The 17,696-nt window shown below is 47.2% G+C and overlaps 1 protein-coding gene across 4 annotated transcripts in view; it reads right to left on the reverse strand.

Annotated features, from left to right (window-relative positions):
* The window catches only part of PLEKHG5 (pleckstrin homology and RhoGEF domain containing G5), a gene marked incomplete at its 3' end in the record, with an annotated part of 101,944 nt that overhangs the window by 70,183 nt on the left and 14,065 nt on the right, over positions 1-17,696 (reverse strand). For all 4 annotated transcript variants that reach the window (XM_079986806.1, XM_079986804.1, XM_079986807.1 and 1 more), the window contains exon 2: positions 5,058-5,140. In XM_079986806.1, coding sequence (XP_079842932.1) covers positions 5,058-5,140 — 83 coding nt within the window. The remainder of the gene's footprint in view (positions 1-5,057; positions 5,141-17,696) is intronic.

The following is a 17,696-nucleotide window of genomic DNA, read 5'->3' on the forward strand; positions in this document are numbered from 1 at the left end:
GAGGCCCTCTGCACTGGTTTCACCTCCAGTTGGGGCTTTCAACACCTACACTCGAGTTATTGTCCAGTCTGTTTCATAACTACCCAGTATCCCAGGGGCCAAATATGCTCTGAAGAGGGCTCTCAGGAGCAATCATAGTTTGACACATCTATTATACAGTGGTACCTCTGGCTACGTACTTAATTCGTTCTGGAGGTCTGTTCTTAACCTGAAACTGTTCTTAACCTGAAGCACCACTTTAGCTAATGGGGCCTCCTGCCACCGCCACACGATTTCTGTTCTCATCCTGAAGCAAAGTTCTTAACCCGAGGTACTATTTCTGGGTTAGCGGAGTCTGTAACCTGAAGCGTATGTAACTTGAAGCGTATGTAACCCAAGGTGCCACTGTACAGTTATATTCTTGGACTTCCCCGCACATCCCTTCATGGGTTCTTGTTTTGTCCTTGCTGAGCTGCATTTCCTTAATTACCCCCCCCCCTTTCTGGTTGTTTTTAACTGCTGCTCACATGTATAACCCTACTTGGAAATTTATCTGGTTATTGTGCATCTTTTAATATTTTCCAAAGCGTTCCCACTCCCCTCTTATATCTGTCTCATCCTGATTCCTTATCTTTGGAGTCAGCATTGCTAATTCTGCATATTCTGCCAACTTATTCTGCCATTCTTCTTCTGTAGGACTATTTTTGTCCTTCCACCTTGGAGCATAAATTCTTCTGGTTGCTGCCGTTGCGTATAGAAAGAGTACCAAGTACTTTCTTAGGTATTTCATCTTCTATAATAGGAGCAGTTGTTTACATGGCCCTCAGCATCTCTCAGTTCCACTAGAAGACTAAGGCCTTAGTTGGGCCTAATGTAGAAGCAACCCTGAAGTCCTCTAGTTGAAGGTTGCATTTTTAACTGGCATTGTAAAATTATTTTTAAGCCGCTTTAAAGCCATCTCATTTGTAGGGACCCAAGGGAAAAGCTGAATAGCAGAAAGATGGGGGGGGGGGTCCCTGCTACACTCCTTGTGAATGGTTCCCTGCTACACTCCAGGTGTCAGTACATTCATCTTAATACTGCTAAGTAAATTATCATCAGTTTGTTAGTGTAAAAAGTGTGCCTATTTAGCATATATTTAAGTTCTGGTCATCAGTGACTCCAATTTTTGCATCTCATGACCATTCAGCACCCATCTTTTCCTTTAAATATATGCCAAAGAAGCAACCAATGGAATAGGTTTAGGGTCTGCAAGAGTTTAAGTCATCATAAATTTGTTAGTTTTTTAAATAACTTCTAAAGAGTTTTCCCAAACAGACTGTTCTGCTGAAAGGAATTGGAGGCCGGGGGGGGGGGTGTGTGGACAAAATGACGTCACATGTATTAGCCAATAGGCTCCTATGGCTACCGTAAAAACTAGATGTTGAAATCAGTACTCACTTCCCAAGAAAAGGAATGGATTTTTTTTCCAGGTTCAATTTTAACCAACCTGAAGAGGAAGTTTGTTCAAAGACTTGGTAGTAGCAGTGGCAAGGGTGGCAGGGCGGGGAGAGGATGGACACCACATATTCAACCTCAGGGACTGAACAAAGTCCATGGAGCATCCCCCTTTGCGGATAATCCTCAAGACCCCCCCCCCAATAAAACCTCATTTCAATAACAAAAAACACTCCCTATAACAGCAAAACATCCAAAGAGATAATGAAGGTTTAGGAAATAGTGGGGGAGAGGTCCAGGAATATGGGTTGACTACTATTAGCAAACACTTACCTTCACTTCAAGATAAGCCCAGAGAGAAACCCAGGTGGCATTAGGGGGGGGGGACTCCAAAGGGATTTCTTTTTCCTGCCCAGACTTCAGTCCCAAAGAAAAGTAAGGGAAGCTATCCCAGAGAAGAGAGAATGAGAAACCAAGTCGGCTACTCCACAGACAGGGGAGAGGGGAATGAGAGGCTCTAAATCCATCGCAGCTTTACATTAACAAGCAATTAGGCTAAGAGGACAAGGCAGAGAGCGAGAGATTCTGCCGGGCTAGTTTGCACGCAGACACACAAATTATAACCTGGGAGTGGAAGCAGGGGCAGCCCATCTGTGTTGGGGCTTTTGGTAGCAGCACAGACCAAGCTGGACCCTAAGGCTGGCTTGGTGAGTGAGTGGTTTGGTGTTCAGCTAGTTCACACATTCCAGAAAGGCAGACTCAGATTAGGCCCAACAGGGCTCTGCAAACTAATATGTGATGTCAAAACACTCAGGTGCTTCAAGAAAGCTGCCTGCTTTTTCTTTTCTTTTTTCAGATCACACCTATTTGTATTCATTTATATGCCCATCCTCAAGCCTTACTTGACACACACAAACCAGTTGCAGAAGTGTCCCAGAGATTGGTAGAAGGCAAAGTGACAGCATCACAGGCACTAGCCAATTGGTCCTGTCCACTTCTAGCTTCCCCCCACCCCCAGCCCAAAGCAAGCTGCAGAACATCAGTGGTGCCATTTCCCACCCACCTCCTCCAGAGCTCAAAAGCAAAGTCTGAGTTGAATTAAAGGTTGGCCCCAGAACTGATTCTTCCCCACCCCCCGCCCATCCAAAGAAAAACCCATAAAATTTTATTCACCTTAATTGTAGGGTTGGACTGAAGTGGCATGATAGAAGTTTATAGAATTATGCACAGCACAGAGGAAGTAGCTAGAGAAAAGTTCTTTCTCCCTTTCTAATAACACTGGAACTCGAACTTATTCATGCAGCACATAGTTAAACTACAGAATTCACTCCCGCAGGAGGCAGTGATGTCTTTGAAAGAAGATTGGACAAATTCACAGAGGAGAAGGCCATCGGTGGCTACTAGCCAGGATGGCTATACTCTACCTCCACGGTCAAAGGCAGCTATGCTTCTGTATGCCAGTAGCTGGAAAACTTGTCGGGGGGGGGGGACTCTTGCAGGTTTACTGCAGGCATCTGATTGGCTCCTGCAAGAACACAATGCTGGGATAGATGTCCTGATCTAACAGGCTTTTTTCTTATGTTCTCAATTTATTTTAGTGGTGCTAGTCAGCCTCCCTCCCTCCCTCCCTTCCTCCCCACCTGCTCAACCTGTAACCTTGTAAACAAGCTGAGGCTGCCTTGCACCCCATAGCCTTCTCAAGGAAACTGACCCTTTCTCCTCCAACTCCTCACACACAGGCCAGCTCAAGGGGCCTATGAAGCTGCCCTTTTTCATTTTTGCAGATTGTGTTGCTGGGCTCCTTTCCTGCTCCTGAGCAGCAGAGAACGGGGGAGCAGCTCCAGCGAATCGTTGTGAATCGAGCAAAGCGGACAAGGGAGAACAGCTGTCCCTCTCTCTCTCTCTCTTTATACACACACCAATCTTCTTGTTGGAATGGCGACGCACTGACCCTTTTGTGGGAGGGGGGAGAGCTGAGCATTTCTCCAGCTGCTGAGGCTTTAAGGCTGCCACTCTGTCTGGAAAAGTCTTTGCGGTTTGTTAGCAGGGAGGGGAAAGGCGGTGAGGTAAGGGGGAGACCCGAGAAAGGGCGGAGAGGCAGAAAGAGCAGAGGGGAAGGACGGAACCAAACTTCAGCCCAAACGGCCCTGCTGGCATCTTTTCGCAACCTGCCTTCCGCGATGGCCTGCACAAGCCGCACCATCAGCCACACACATGAAGGGGAACAAGGGAACTTAGGGCACCCACATTCAGTTCTAAAACCCAGCTGGGAAAAAGCAGCCAGGTTCTTATTTTCTTTACCCCTTACCCTACACACACACAAACACTTTAAACACTCTGGTTAGCCCCTATGGTAGGTATTCAGCTTCTTTAAAAAAAAAAATCAATAAAGCAGGCACGTTTAGGATAAATTCACACATGTAACAATAAGCAGCTCCCACCACTTTTTGGGGACTCACGTCATTTTAATTCACTCTCGAAGTCAGGCATTGGGCAAAACTTTTCAGATGGGCTGGCAGCCAATTAAAGAAGGGTGTGATACCCACTCCATCTTTCCCCAGTCCGGACATCAATGTGTTGGATGATACCAGCACCAGGCAGTGGTGATGTGGAGCAGATTGGGTGGAATGGAGTGGGAGGTGGGGAGCACTCAATATATTGGCACCATGTGGCAGATTCAGGGACAGAAGGTGGGTGAGAGGCGAATCTTGATGCTGACTAGCAGACACTCCAAGTGTCCCTATTTCCCAGGGACACCCCTGATTTAGAGAAGCCGTCCCAGTTTCTGATTTGATCCCGGAATGTCCCACTTTTCCTTAGGATGTCCCTATTTTCATTGGAGAACTATTGGAGGGTATGGTCTTAGAGGATCCTCTGAATAAATATTCTTTTATAAAAATGACTCCTCATTGCAGGTGCTTGCTGTTAGACCCAGAAACATTACACAGTGAATTAGAGACTCGCTGTGTCTGAATCCCTATGGCCCTGTCTGCACTATGCCTTGAAAGTTTGCCCCAAAGAATTCTGGGAACTGTAGTTTGTTGGGGATTCTGAGAACTGTTAGGAGGCCCTTTATTTCATTCCCAGAGCACCCTGTGAAGGGGAATTGATTGTGAAACCACTCTGGAAACAGCACCTCTGTTGGGTGGGAAAGAGGTCTCCTAACAACTCTCAACAACATTAACAAACCACAGCTCCTGGGATTATTTGAGGGAAGCCATGACTGTTTACAAAGTGGTACAGCATACCTTCCAATATGTTGACTCCAGAAATTGGGATGTGCATCTTCCTGGCCCTGTTCCCGTGCGAGTCACATGACCTGCATGGGATCACTGAGTCCAAAAACATACAGCACCCAAAAAATGGGATGTCCTGATTTAATGGGGGCAGTTAACAGGAATGGCAAAGCACTGCATATGGACAGATGGAGTCTGTCGCAGCCCAATGCCAACAACTGATTCTGTATTTGTGACCTCATCCTCCTTGGCTTGGTTAACTGAGCCCCACAGCCTTTGGATTTCTCAGATCAAGGCACTTGGGAGGAAACAGTGGGCTTTGTGGCAACTTCCTCAAGATCTAAGAATATCCCCTTTCCCAGAAGCCCCCTGAACCCAAACACATGCAAAATCATAATACAGTACCTTTGCGGCTCGCCGCTTCTCCACGCAGTTGGGATTTTGGCAGTACAATACTTTCTCCTTCTCCTCTGTCACGGTCCGCTCATCTGGAAGAGAAAGCGTTCAAAAGTTTGCTGAAGAAGAGGAAGAAGGAGGAGGAGGAAGAGGAGGAGGAGGAGAAGGCAGGTTATCCAGCAGCTGGTCTGGAGCAAACAGCTTCACAGCACCTAGCTTGCAAAACTTCAGATCGACAGCCAGCTTGTGGTCCTAATGAGGGACCACCTGGACCCAGGGCCAAAAATTTTAAAAAGGAGTGGTTTGTAGGCAAAGGAAAAGCTTAGTGATCACAGGAGCAAATCAGGATTTAAGCGACTCACAGCACAGACCCACAACACACATTTTGCATCTGCTATAGATGCAAAATTTAGGTTCTGAGCAAATGAAGAGGGCAGGCGAATGGTCACCGTCATTGCACTTTGCTTACAAGTAAACATGAACCCTCTAGCAACACCCTTGCAGAGAGGAGAGCAAGGAGTCTTGACTTCAAAAAAAAAAAAGGGCCTGCGTCTAATCTTGCCTCTTTCTAAAAAAATGTTCTTGCAGTGTGTTTTTCTTTCTGTAAATCTACCAAAGAATAAAAATAAAATAAAATTCGGATGAAGGGGTTTTCTCAGGATGGCGGAGGACTTGTGTGCTGCATCCCATTGGTGTTGTGGGTTTGGCATTTTCCTTTCTTCAGATAGGAAATGCTCTGTGGTGGGGACAACAAAAAATAGGGGGTCTAGGAGAGTCGGTTGTGGGGCAGTGAGAAATGTCCCTGTTTTCATCTGAGGAAAGTTGGAGGATATGTGATTGCGAAACTCAGGTCAAAAGGCAGAAAAGACCTGCAGTTCCCTTTCGGGTATAAGCAAGATAGGCAAGCTATTCTGGGATTTTTAATTTATTTTTTAAACACCATGCAACTCATTGCTGCCACAGAGTTCAGCCTACCAGGCCTGACATGATGGGAACTCTGGCAAACACCCCAACACGTGTTCATCCTCAGTGGCCACGTTGCACAGCCGCCTTTCGGTCCTTCTGCCAAAGGACGTCTGTTCAACTTAATAACCCACAGCACAGCTCATTTAATAACTCATTTTTCCCCCTCTTGCAATTCAATAAGTTCAAAGCCCACAGACACAGCTCTCTCCCGCTATTCCTATTTTATATCCCACAGCAACCCGGTGATGCAGATTAGGCTGAGAGTGACTGCTTCAAAGTCTCTCAGGAAGCTTCAAGACTGCGTGGGGATTTGAACCCAAAGCCTCTCTGGCCCTTGATCAACAAGCATGAGGCTCTTTTATATGTAGGAATCAGGGGCAGACAGGGTAATAAGCATTTGATCATGCAATGGTCCAGTTGCACTCTGTTTTAACGTTTTGCTGATTTTAACTGTTTTAAAATGTTTTGCTTTTATTTTTAATGGCATCGGAGATATGTTTGCTGCCCTTTGGGAAGAGCAGGGCTGGGCGATATATCAATATAGCATGCAAAACTGGTTTGAAGTCTATATCGTGATATCGATTTCATCATTTCTGAGCTGGCTATATGTATTTCAAATCATTATGATGTGTGTGTGTGCACTATGCAAAAATCGCAATGTGGGAAAAGCCATGAAGCCAGCCAATGCCTCTACAGAGCTCCATCCTTATTTCCGACATCGTGATACAGTCATACCTCGGTTTTCAAACATAATCCATTCCAGAAGACCGTTCGAGTTCCGAAACATTCAAAAACCGAAAGCTCAGTAAGGAAGCCTCAATATGGAAAACTCAGTATGGAAGCTGGATGGCATGTTCGACTTCCGAAGCAAGTTGGAAAACTGAAGCATTTACTTCCAGGTTTACAGCGTTTGAAAACCAAAATGTTCATCAACGGAGATGTTCAAAAACCAAGGTACCACTGTATATTGGTATATTGAAATGTTTAGCTGGTGATCTATTGCAACGTTGTGAAAACCAGATATCGTCCAACACTAGTAAAGGTAAAGGGACCCCTGACCATTAGGTCCAGTCATGACCAACTCTGGGGTTGCAGCGCTCATCTCACTTTATTGGCCGAGAGAGGTGGCGTACAGCTTCCGAGTCATGTGGCCAGCATGACTAAGCCACTTCTGGCGAACCAGAGCAGCACACGGAAATGCCGTTTACCTTCCCGCCAGAGCAGTACCTATTTATCTACTTGCACTTTGACGTGCTTTCGAACTGCTAGGTGGGCAGGAGCAGGGACCAAGCAACTGGAGCTCACCCCGTTGCGGGGATTCGAACCGCTGACCTTCTGATTGGCAAGTCCTAGGCTCTGTGATTTAACCCACAGCACCACCCGCATCCCTTCACCCAACACTAGTGAGCAGTAAATGAAAATGTAGAACAGTTTTAACTTGTGAGCCATAGCTAGTGTGGAACAAGCACATTCCCCCATTCTGGGAGAGACTGATACTTAGGGCAAAGCAAAATGCACTCTGCACGTGCTTTGGGGGCTCTTCTTATTCTTGCATGGCCTGACCAATTCTAGGCCCAGCACAGGTTCCAGGGTCAATCGCTGTTAAGTGCTGGCTCACATCAAGTCCTGAAGCTACTTGTCTTTCTCTCAGCTGCACTGCAAAGAAATGAACCACCTGCTGTTAAAAAAAAGTAAAGTCAGAGCAAGCTACCGGGTCAGGGCATGCTGCTCACCTCTCAGCCCAGAGGGAGACTTCTGCTCAAAAGCCTTGGGTTCCATTGCTGGCGAACTTCAGAGTTTTCAGCTGGCTCCAGTCCTAAGCCCCTGATTATGCGGGGGAAAGTTCCCATCAACAAAGAGCATTTAAAAGGCCATTACATGCTGTTCTTGGCAGACACCCCTCAGCTGCAGGGATGGAGCATCTGTCAGGCACAGGGCCTGCGCAGGAATCCAAATGGACTCCCATTGGAGGTGAAAGGGAGCTGGTACCATCAGGGTCAGAGGACCAGCAGTATGACTTGTAGTAATCCAAGAGGGCCTATGGACGAGGCTCCAGGTTTCAAAACACTGCAGAGCCGTGATCTCAGAGAACCATGTTGCTAAAAGAGGCAGGGCCATGATCCTTCCTGCGTTGCTCAGATGAGAAGTCAGCCAGGAAGAAAGGAAAATGAGGAGAGAAATAGCCACTCATTTCCCCACATCTGTGAAGTTCCCTTAAATATCTCAGTGTTTTGAATTCTATCCAAATCTACTGTTCTGTGGTTTGGTTGTCATGTTTTAATATTGTCTGGGAGCGCAGAACGTTTGTCAAGCGGCATATCAGGGCAGCAAATAAATAAGAGCATCCATGTGTGGTCCCTGGGAAATCACTTCCTGTTTGTTTGTTTTCCTTTCAGCGGTGCCTGGTTCAAATTTGCAGAGCAAATTGCTGGAGTCTTTGTTCTTCAGGACTCAGCTCCATCTCTCAGGATCTCTAGAACTTTGCCCCCGCAGAGTACTGCTGGTGACTTTTTGTTGCTATGGTCTAAAATCTTGGAGCCCGGGCAATATCTCAGTCATGCATCTAAACAAAGTGGATTCCAGTCCACGAAAAATTATGCTCCAATAAAAAAAATGGGTTGGTCTTTAAAGTTGCCGCAGAACATTTGTATTTCTTGTCTTTAGTCACATTGTGTAGAGGGAAATTTTTCGAAAGAAAGCAATTTATTTATTTTAAAGGTCGCCACAGGGGGCACTTTGTGGCTTTTTGGAAGTTCCCGGAGGCCCTTCAAAGGCAGCCCCATGCAGTGGCGTAGCGTGGGTTGTCAGCACCCGGGGCAAGGCAAGTAATTTGCACCCCCTAACCCGTGGATTTGCGCCCCCTAACCCGTGGATTTGCGCCCCCTAACCCTAACCCCCAGGTGTTGCACCCGGTGTGGCTGGCCCCCCCTGCACCCCCACGCTACGCCACTGGCCCCATGCCCAGTAGTCCAGCTGTGATGAAACAAAAGCACATATCCTTGAGTCTAGAACTGCCTTCTCTAGAAATGGACATGGTTCATCATCCGGCAGCCAAAGTTGGGTGAGGGCACCCTTGCCACGGCTACCACAGGGACATCCGGGCTCAAAGCTGAGCCCAGGGGACACCCACCCACACCCAACTGCACAGCTGCTTTTCCGAGGGACTCCCATTTAAGGCAGGTGCATCTGCTGTAGGGAACAACATTCACTTGGGTCTGCCAGACAAGTCCCCATTGCCCAAATCTCTGGGCAGCAGGCAGGTTTTTCCTTCAGTGATGACCCAGAGATAAATACTCTTTGGCTCTGCTGGTGCCCACTATCTCTTCAGAGTTTCACATATCCTTTCCCAAAGCAGCTTGAAGAAAACCCCTCTGAGTTTGTCTAAATCTAGCCTTTTTATTTTTGCTCTTCGCCGCAGAACTGCTCTTGGCAACGGTTTCGCCAGGCAATGTTTTCATACCAGCTGTTTAAATCTTTCTCTCTCGGTGGTGGGGGAGGCGGGGTTAGGGGTGAGAATACAAATTTGTGCATGCAGTTCCTCACTTCCCCGAATGGTGAAATGCACCAGTATTTCAACCAGGGAGTGTGGGAGAGAATGACGGCTTTTTTTTTGCAAAATGCTTGTTGACAAATATTCATGGTGAGTAAAGAGGAAGCCGGAAGGAGTCCAGAGACAAGAAACTCAGAGCCACATGGAGCACTTCCAGACAAGTGCAAAAAAAGAGGGGATTGGGGGGGTTCTCTTTTCTTTTTTGCAGGTTCTACCCTCCAACTGGGATGTGGGTGGTGCTGTGGGATAAACCACAGAGCCTAGGACTTGCCGATCAGAAGGTCAGCGGTTCGAATCCCCACAATGGGGTGAGCTCCTGTTGCTCGGTCCCTGCTCTTGCCAACCTAGCAGTTCGAAAGCACATCAAAGTGCAGGTAGATAAACAGGTACCGCTCCGGTGGGAAGGTAAACGGCGTTTCCGTGCGCTGCTCTGGTTCGCCAGAAGCGGCTTAGTCATGCTGGCCACATGACCCGGAAGCTGTACGCCGGCTCCCTCAGCCAATAAAGCGAGATAAGCACCGCAACCCCAGTCGGCCACGACTGGACCTAAAGGTCAGGAGTCCCTTTACCTTTACCCTCCAACTGCTGAGCTCTGATTCAGTCCCAATGAAACTTCCCCATCACCTCTAGTGTTGCTGCAATGGTGAATTCTGAAGTGCTGGTGTTCTTCATGGCAATAAGAACCCAAAAAGAGTCTTACTGGATCAAGCCAATGGCCCATCACATCCAGCATCCTCTTTTCACAGCGGCCAACCAGATGCCTGTGGAAAACCAGCAAGCAAGACCCAAGGACAAAGGTTCTCTCCCCTCCTGTGGTTTCCAGCAACTGGTGGCAATCTTTGTGGCAACTTTAAAAGCTTTGTGGCAACCATGCCCCTTCTGAGATTATATACAAGGACAGTGGAGAGACTCCTTTTTGATTTTCGCACCTCAGCACCCAACCCACCTAAATTTGCCTTTGCTGAACCACTTTGTGAACAAAAACACATCTAGCCTTTGAAATTCACACTTCTCCGAATTGTGCAAGGCAGTTCACCAGCACTCCAAAATGCAGGTACAGTGGTACCTCGGGTTACATACGCTTCAGGTTACATATGCTTCAGGTTACAGACTCCGCTAACCCAGAAATAGTACCTTGGGTTAAGAACTTTGCTTCAGGATGAGAACAGAAATCACATGGCAACAGCACGGCAGCAGCGGGAGGCCCCATTAGCTAAAGTGGTGCTTCAGGTTAAGAACAGTTTCAGGTTAAGAACGGACCTCCAGAACAAATAAAGTTCTTAACCCACGGTACCACTGTATTAGTAGGAGGAAATGATGCAATTTGGGGGATAGGTTTGTGCCAAAAAGCACTGTATTCAAGGGAATGGCTTGCAAAAAACACAGCTATCAGGCAAAATTGTGCACAGAAACATGCATATTAGGAGTGGCACATGCATTTTCACAGAGATTTTTTTTAAAAAAAATCCAAACTGATACAGAAATGGGACAAACTAAACAAGACTCGGAAGATGAGAAACAGAAAGAAACTGAAATGGACCAATTCTTCCATCCCTATTGTCAACAAAAATGAATTTTTGACCTATGCAAAGGTCAGGGCTTCAACACCAAACCAGCTTGGTTCTAAGCCTGTCCTCCCTGCACAGGCTAAAAGACCCCTCCCCCACTTCCAATATTTAAAATTTCAGTCGTGGACAATTACCAAACAAAGCAACGCCAAAATTGTTTAGCAGCACAAAACAGTGGCTGTTTTCAAGACACGACACAGGAAAGCCAATGTCAGGTGCAGTGAGTGAGGGGCAGGGAGCGTGCAGAGCAGCGACGAGCACACTCTTTTCTACCTCGAGCCAAAGGAAAATAAGTGGTGCTTTCAGCAATGGATGGTTTTCACACAGCTGCAGCTTCTGGCTAAGGTGGTTCAACAGGGTTTATATTTAGAAGCAGACCGAGTGAATTACAGTTCACCCCGCCCCAGATGCAGCCAACAACAACAGAGGCCACGCTCGTCTTGATGGCATCGGCGGGTTCCCTTCGACCCAGTACGGTGCGGGCTGCCAGCAAACTGACTCACAGATGGAGTTTTATTTCTTATTTTTCAGAGGGGGGGGGGAGAGAAGCTGAAAGTTTTGGGCCTTTGCCTTTTTAGGGAGCCCTGGGAGAGGGTGGCACATTTGTCAAAAGGGCATTGGAAGTGTCCAGAAAGAGAAAGAAAGAAAAAGACCAAACAGGGGCAGGAAGGATTATTTAGTTGCGATTCCTGCATTGCAATGAGGATGGACTACAGGACCCTTGGAAGTCCCATCCAACTCTACAATTTGAAGGATTCCAAGGGCTGAAATGCTCTATGTGACCTGCTGTTCCACGCTCTACTATGCTGCAAGGCCACCCCAGGCAGTTGGCACCAGCCTGCTAACAAAGCTACTACCCTCTCTGCAAACAGGATAGATGGATGATAAATAGGTATTTTATACCAATCCTGCACCCAGCATCCCTAGGCCAAGAGGTGACCTGGCCATTCCTAGATCCTAACTTCCCCCATCCTCTGAGTTCTGAAGATTTTGCCATTCGTTGTTTTAAAGTGACAGAATTGCCTTTTGAAGCAGCTTCTTCCCCCGCCCCCATTAAAGGAGGTTGGAAGCTGTTTCAAAATGTGCTTTGCTCTGCCTGTCCTTTAAGCAGGAGGGTGGCAGCCTTGGCACCTCCTTCCATACGCATTTAAAGAAGCAGGCAAAAGGGCTTTAATCTCAGCTCCTCCAGTAGATAAGCGAAGATTAAATCCTGTAGCCTCTCTGCATGATCCTGTTCTGTTATGTACTAAGCTTGGATCCTAGAAAAATAGGCAAGTAGGATCCTAGAATACAACAACTGATTGGCTTGCAGGAAAAGACCAATCAGGCTCCAGGAGGAAGTTAACCAGCCTATTAGGCTGGTAGGATCGCAGAATGCAACAACTGATTGGCCTGCAGGAAAAGACCAATCAGGCTCCAGGAGGGAAGCAGAATCAGCCAATCAGATGAGACTCATTGTGTAAATAATATAAAAGCCTGAGGTTTAGGGGGCAATTCAATCACTGTTTTACAAGCTGCAATAAAGAGCATGAAATCACTACAGGACTCTGAGTATATTTCATGTTCCCTGCTGGGAATAGGGCAGCACAGCCAATGTAGGATTAAACCATCTCCTCCGGCTGCTGTCAGTGGATGGGGTCCTGCAGACTAAGATTGGTCCGTGGGCCCAGAGGTTCCCTACCCGTCCGCTACCCACAGAAAAGGCCCTGTAAACTGTGGGCAAGGGAAACATTTTCTGAGAACAGACATAGGGCTACTTCATTTGTGTAGAATCGGGGGAAGGATAGAGGCTGGTTCTGAATCTACTGCCCCCTAATGCTGTTGCACTTTGACACCATCATCTCCAACAAAATCAAGAAAGAGCAAACAAAAAGATCAAAGGGGTAGACACACACACACACACCAGAAATGAAAGGTTGCACTGGGGAGTTTTTAGTTTAGAGAAAAGGCAAGTAAGAGGTGACATGATGGAAGTTTATAAAATTTAGACACGGCATGCAGAAAGTTTCTCTCTCTATCACCTAGCAGTAGAGCTTGTGGAAATCCAATGAAGCTGATCTTTGGGAGATTCGGATATAAAGGACATCATTCTTCACACAGCGCATGGTTAACCTGTGGGACTCCCTCCCACTGAAGGCAGTGAAGGTCCTGAACTTGGATGGCTTTAATAGAGGGACTGGACATATTCATGGAGGAGTAGGCTCGTTGAGGGAGCTGGGTATGTTTATCTTGGATAAGAGGAGACAGAGAGGGGATAGGATAGGTAAAGGTAAAGGTACCCCTGCCCGTACGGGCCAGTCATGTCCGACTCTAGGGTTGTGCGCCCATCTCACTTAAGAGGCCGGGGGCCAGCGCTGTCGGGAGACACTTCCGGGTCACGTGGCCAGCGTGACGAAGCTGCTCTGGTGAGCCAGCACCAGCGCAGCACATGGAAACGCCGTTTACCTTCCCGCTATAAAGCGGAACCTATTTATCTACTTGCACTTAAGCGTGCTTTCGAACTGCTAGGTGGGCAGGAGCTGGGACCGAAAGACGGGAGCTCACCCCGCCGTGGAGATTCGAACCGCTGACCATGCGATCGGCAAGCCCTAGGCACTGAGGTTTTACCCACAGCGCCACCCGCGTCCCTGAGGATAGGATAGCCATCTTCAAAGATCTTAAGGGCTGCTCCATGGAAGATGGAGCAAGCTTGTTTTATGCTACTCCAGAGGGGAGCATCTAAACAATGGATTTAAGTGACAAGGAAGGAGATTCCAACTAAACATTAGGAAGGTGAGAGTGGAACAGACAACCTCTCATCCATTGGAGGTTTTTCAACAGAGGTTGGATGGCCATCTGTCAAGGATTCCTGCCTTGCAGGGGGTTGGACTGGATGACCCTCGGGGTCCCTTCCAACTCTACAGTTCTATGATTCTATGAACAGTGACGGCACCTAGGTATCAAGCACAGCAGTGGAGGACGGCCTGTCCCCTTTGCTTTATTGCCCAAGTTGTGTGAGAGAAATGTGCTTCTGCTCGAGAGACTGGGCTGCCCACACTTTGAAATTGCTCTCTCCCCACTACCACCCTGAAGCCCCGCAGAACAATGCAGCCTCTGTCGCTGGTGGGGTCACTCTTGGCCCTGACCACTTAGTAACAGCCTCCCTATTGGCTGCCCTGCCAGGCGGAATTATGATTGCCGTTGACCTATTATGAATAATCATGGGAGCGAAGAAGGGAATCCTTTCAGCGCAGGGAAAAGGGAAGCTTTTTAAAACACACAGGAGGAGCAGAAAATAAGGAAATCCAGTTGCAGAACTGGGAGCAAGCTGGGGGGGGGGGGGGGCGGAGAGGAAGCGGGCAGCATGACAGAGCTGGAGGCAACAGAACTAAGCAGAGAAATGTGTGTCTGCCCGCAGCATCCTCTTTGGAGTTGGCCTTCTGCACAGCCAACTGTGGGGTAACCAGCCTCATATAACCAACAAGTCTAATCAATGCATGAAGGGGTTAATACCATAGAGTAAGCTGTCCTGGCAGGCTTAGCTATGTCCACTTCCCTTACCTGGCAGGAAAAAGGTAATCAAACCTATTGTTCCCTTCCAGTATATCTGAGAATCTCAGTGTGTAAAGAGATTTGAGCTTTCTCCATGCCGTGTACAACACTTTCAACTTCTCCCATGTCCCTCTTACAAACCAGCCTTTCTTCTTGGTGGAGCTGCTCCTCCTACGTTCCCACAAGGGAAACTGCAGCAGTGATCAGAAATTCCACTGCCTTGGCAGGTTAGAAAGAGGCAGCGGAGCCCTCTGATTTTTCATCTACCCGTCTTGCACCATCCATCCCAGTCCATGGCCTGCCAGTGGGAGGTCTGCTGCAGGACCAACTCCCTAGCGGTGCCAGCTGTCAGCCAAGGGAAGGCATCAGTCACAGCAAAGGGGGAGATGTTTACATCTAAGAGCAGCACCAGAGCTAAATATTTGTGTGAAGTCAAGGGGGGGAGGAATTAACTTGGTGTGGCAAAGTGTCCGGCCTCCTATGCAAACAGCAGTATGCACACTCACACCCACACTTTAAAAGGGATCAAAGAAGGGATGAGATTTTCAGAGCTGCAAAAAAAAAACCCCAAGTCTTACCCAAAAGATTTGTTCTACCTCACTCCCACCTCCCCAAGAATAAAACTGAGAGGTGCACCTTCCTCTTAATGTTAAAAGTTTTAAAATAGGTCAGAATGAGGATGACATGCCCTCATCTGCTTGAGCATTTTGGCTGCCCTTTCCTGAACCTTTCCCAACTATACAACATCCTTTTTCAGGTGAGGCGGCCAGAACTGCACACTGGATTCCCCAAATCTCTTCTTCCATACATAAACTTACTGGTGGTGCCTGCTCACTCACATTGGCTAGTTCTAAAAGCTGCAAGGGTTTTCGTAAGCCTGTTTTTACCCGGTTTACAGAGGTGGAGCTTTGCAAAACATCTGACAGCCTTCTAGCAAGCTTCCCAGGACCCCATGCTGGTTTCCAGAGCTTCCTGTCTCAGGACAACCTGCAGCTCTGACCTTCCATGCTGCACCTGCTCAGTACCTGACCTAGAATCATAGAATCATAGAGTTGGAAGAGACCACAAGGGCCATCGAGTCCAACCCCCTGCCAAGCAGGAAACACCATCAGAGCACTCCTGACATGTGGTTGTCAAGCCTCTGCTTAAAGACCTCCAAAGAAGGAGACTCCACCACACTCCTTGGCAGCAAATTCCACTGTCGAACAGCTCTTACTGTCAGGAAGTTCTTCCTAATGTTTAGGTGGAATCTTCTTTCTTGTAGTTTGGAACCATTGCTCCGTGTCCGCTTCTCTGGAGCAGCAGAAAACAACCTTTCTCCCTCCTCTATGTGACATCCTTTTATATATTTGAACATGGCTATCATATCACCCCTTAACCTCCTCTTCTCCAGGCTAAACATGCCCAGCTCCCTTAGCCGTTCCTCATAAGGCATTGTTTCCAGGCCTTTGACCATTTTGGTTGCCCTCCTCTGGACACGTTCCAGTTTGTCAGTGTCCTTCTTGAACTGTGGTGCCCAGAACTGGACACAGTACTCCAGGTGAGGTCTGACCAGAGCAGAATACAGTGGCACTATTACTTCCCTTGATCTAGATGCTATACTCCTATTGATGCAGCCCAGAATTGCATTGGCTTTTTTAGCTGCCGCGTCACACTGTTGGCTCATGTCAAGTTTGTGGTCAACCAAGACTCCTAGATCCTTTTCACATGTACTGCTCTCAAGCCAGGTGTCACCCTGCAGTTCTTCCAGAGGTATCTCGTTTCAGATGAAAACAGGCCTGCAGTTTCTAAGGCAGCCATTCTTAAAAGCTCTTGTTGTACATTGAAGATTACTGGTCTAGCTTTCGTCTCCTTTGTATGTATTAAATTGCACACACACAAAAACACACACACAGAAAGAGATGGGGGGGGAAGGAGGGTGGATGAAAGCCTTCATTATTAACACACATCTGCTTCACAGCGACAAGCATGCATGGGGGCGAACTGGGCAAAGATGCCCAGGATTGGTGTGGGGGTGGGGAGTGTGTTCTTTGAAGCTTCCACTGTGGCTGCTGAAGAGCCAAGCTGCTAGTCAAGGGTGGGATACGTGGATTGCCTCTTCAGCATGCAATGGAAGCTTCAAAAGGAAGCCAGAGGGATTCTCTGTTATGGTTTCAGGATAGGATGCTGGTAAAAAAAGGTAAAGGTAAAGGACCCCTGACAGTTAAGTCCAGTCGCGAACGACTCTGGGGTTGTGGCACTCATCTCGCTTTATTGGCTGAGAGAGCCAATGTTTCACAGACAGTTTTTCCAGGTCATGTGGCCAGCATGACTAAGCCGCTTCTGGTGAAACCAGAGCAGCACAAGGAAATGCCGTTTACCTTCCCGTAGGAGTGGTACCTATTTATCTACTTGAACCCTAAGTTGCTTGTTCCAGGCAACCCCAAGATCCTTGGATGGAAGAATATTTTTCACTGCTTTTAGAATGTTTTTTTAAAAAAATAAAATAAAAAACTGCAACTGATTTTACATGTGTTTTTTTAACACTCTTCTTTATTTGAAGATTGCACAAAAATACAAAAAGCAACGAACATACGTACCAAATACCGACAAACAAAAAGAAAAAAGAAAACTTCTACACTATACATAAATGAAAACCAATACCATCACATATACATGATTTTACATCTTTTTAATTGTAATTGATTCTGGAATGTTTGAACTGTTTTAAGAATGCTTTTGCTTTTTTTGTTTTTGCTTCTTAAATTGTGCACCTCTTTGTTGCCCTAGGCTCCTTGGGGTGAAAGGGCGGGGTTCAAATTCAATATTACTACTAATAACGACAATGCAATAAGGTAAAAGAGAATGCCAATTTGCACACCGTAGGTTATGTGTACAGCAGCAAGCATCCAAATAATAGGCTGCATCCAGCTACTCAGAGTAGATCTCCTGAAATCATGCTAACTCTTGAGTTGAGCTCCTGCAATTACAATAGTTATGCCCACTAATGCCTTTGGGTGTACTCTGAGTAGGACCAGCATCAGGGACAAACAT

This window comes from Podarcis cretensis (assembly GCF_951804945.1).
Source record: "Podarcis cretensis genome assembly, chromosome: 8".
NCBI classification, from domain to species: domain Eukaryota; kingdom Metazoa; phylum Chordata; class Lepidosauria; order Squamata; family Lacertidae; genus Podarcis; species Podarcis cretensis.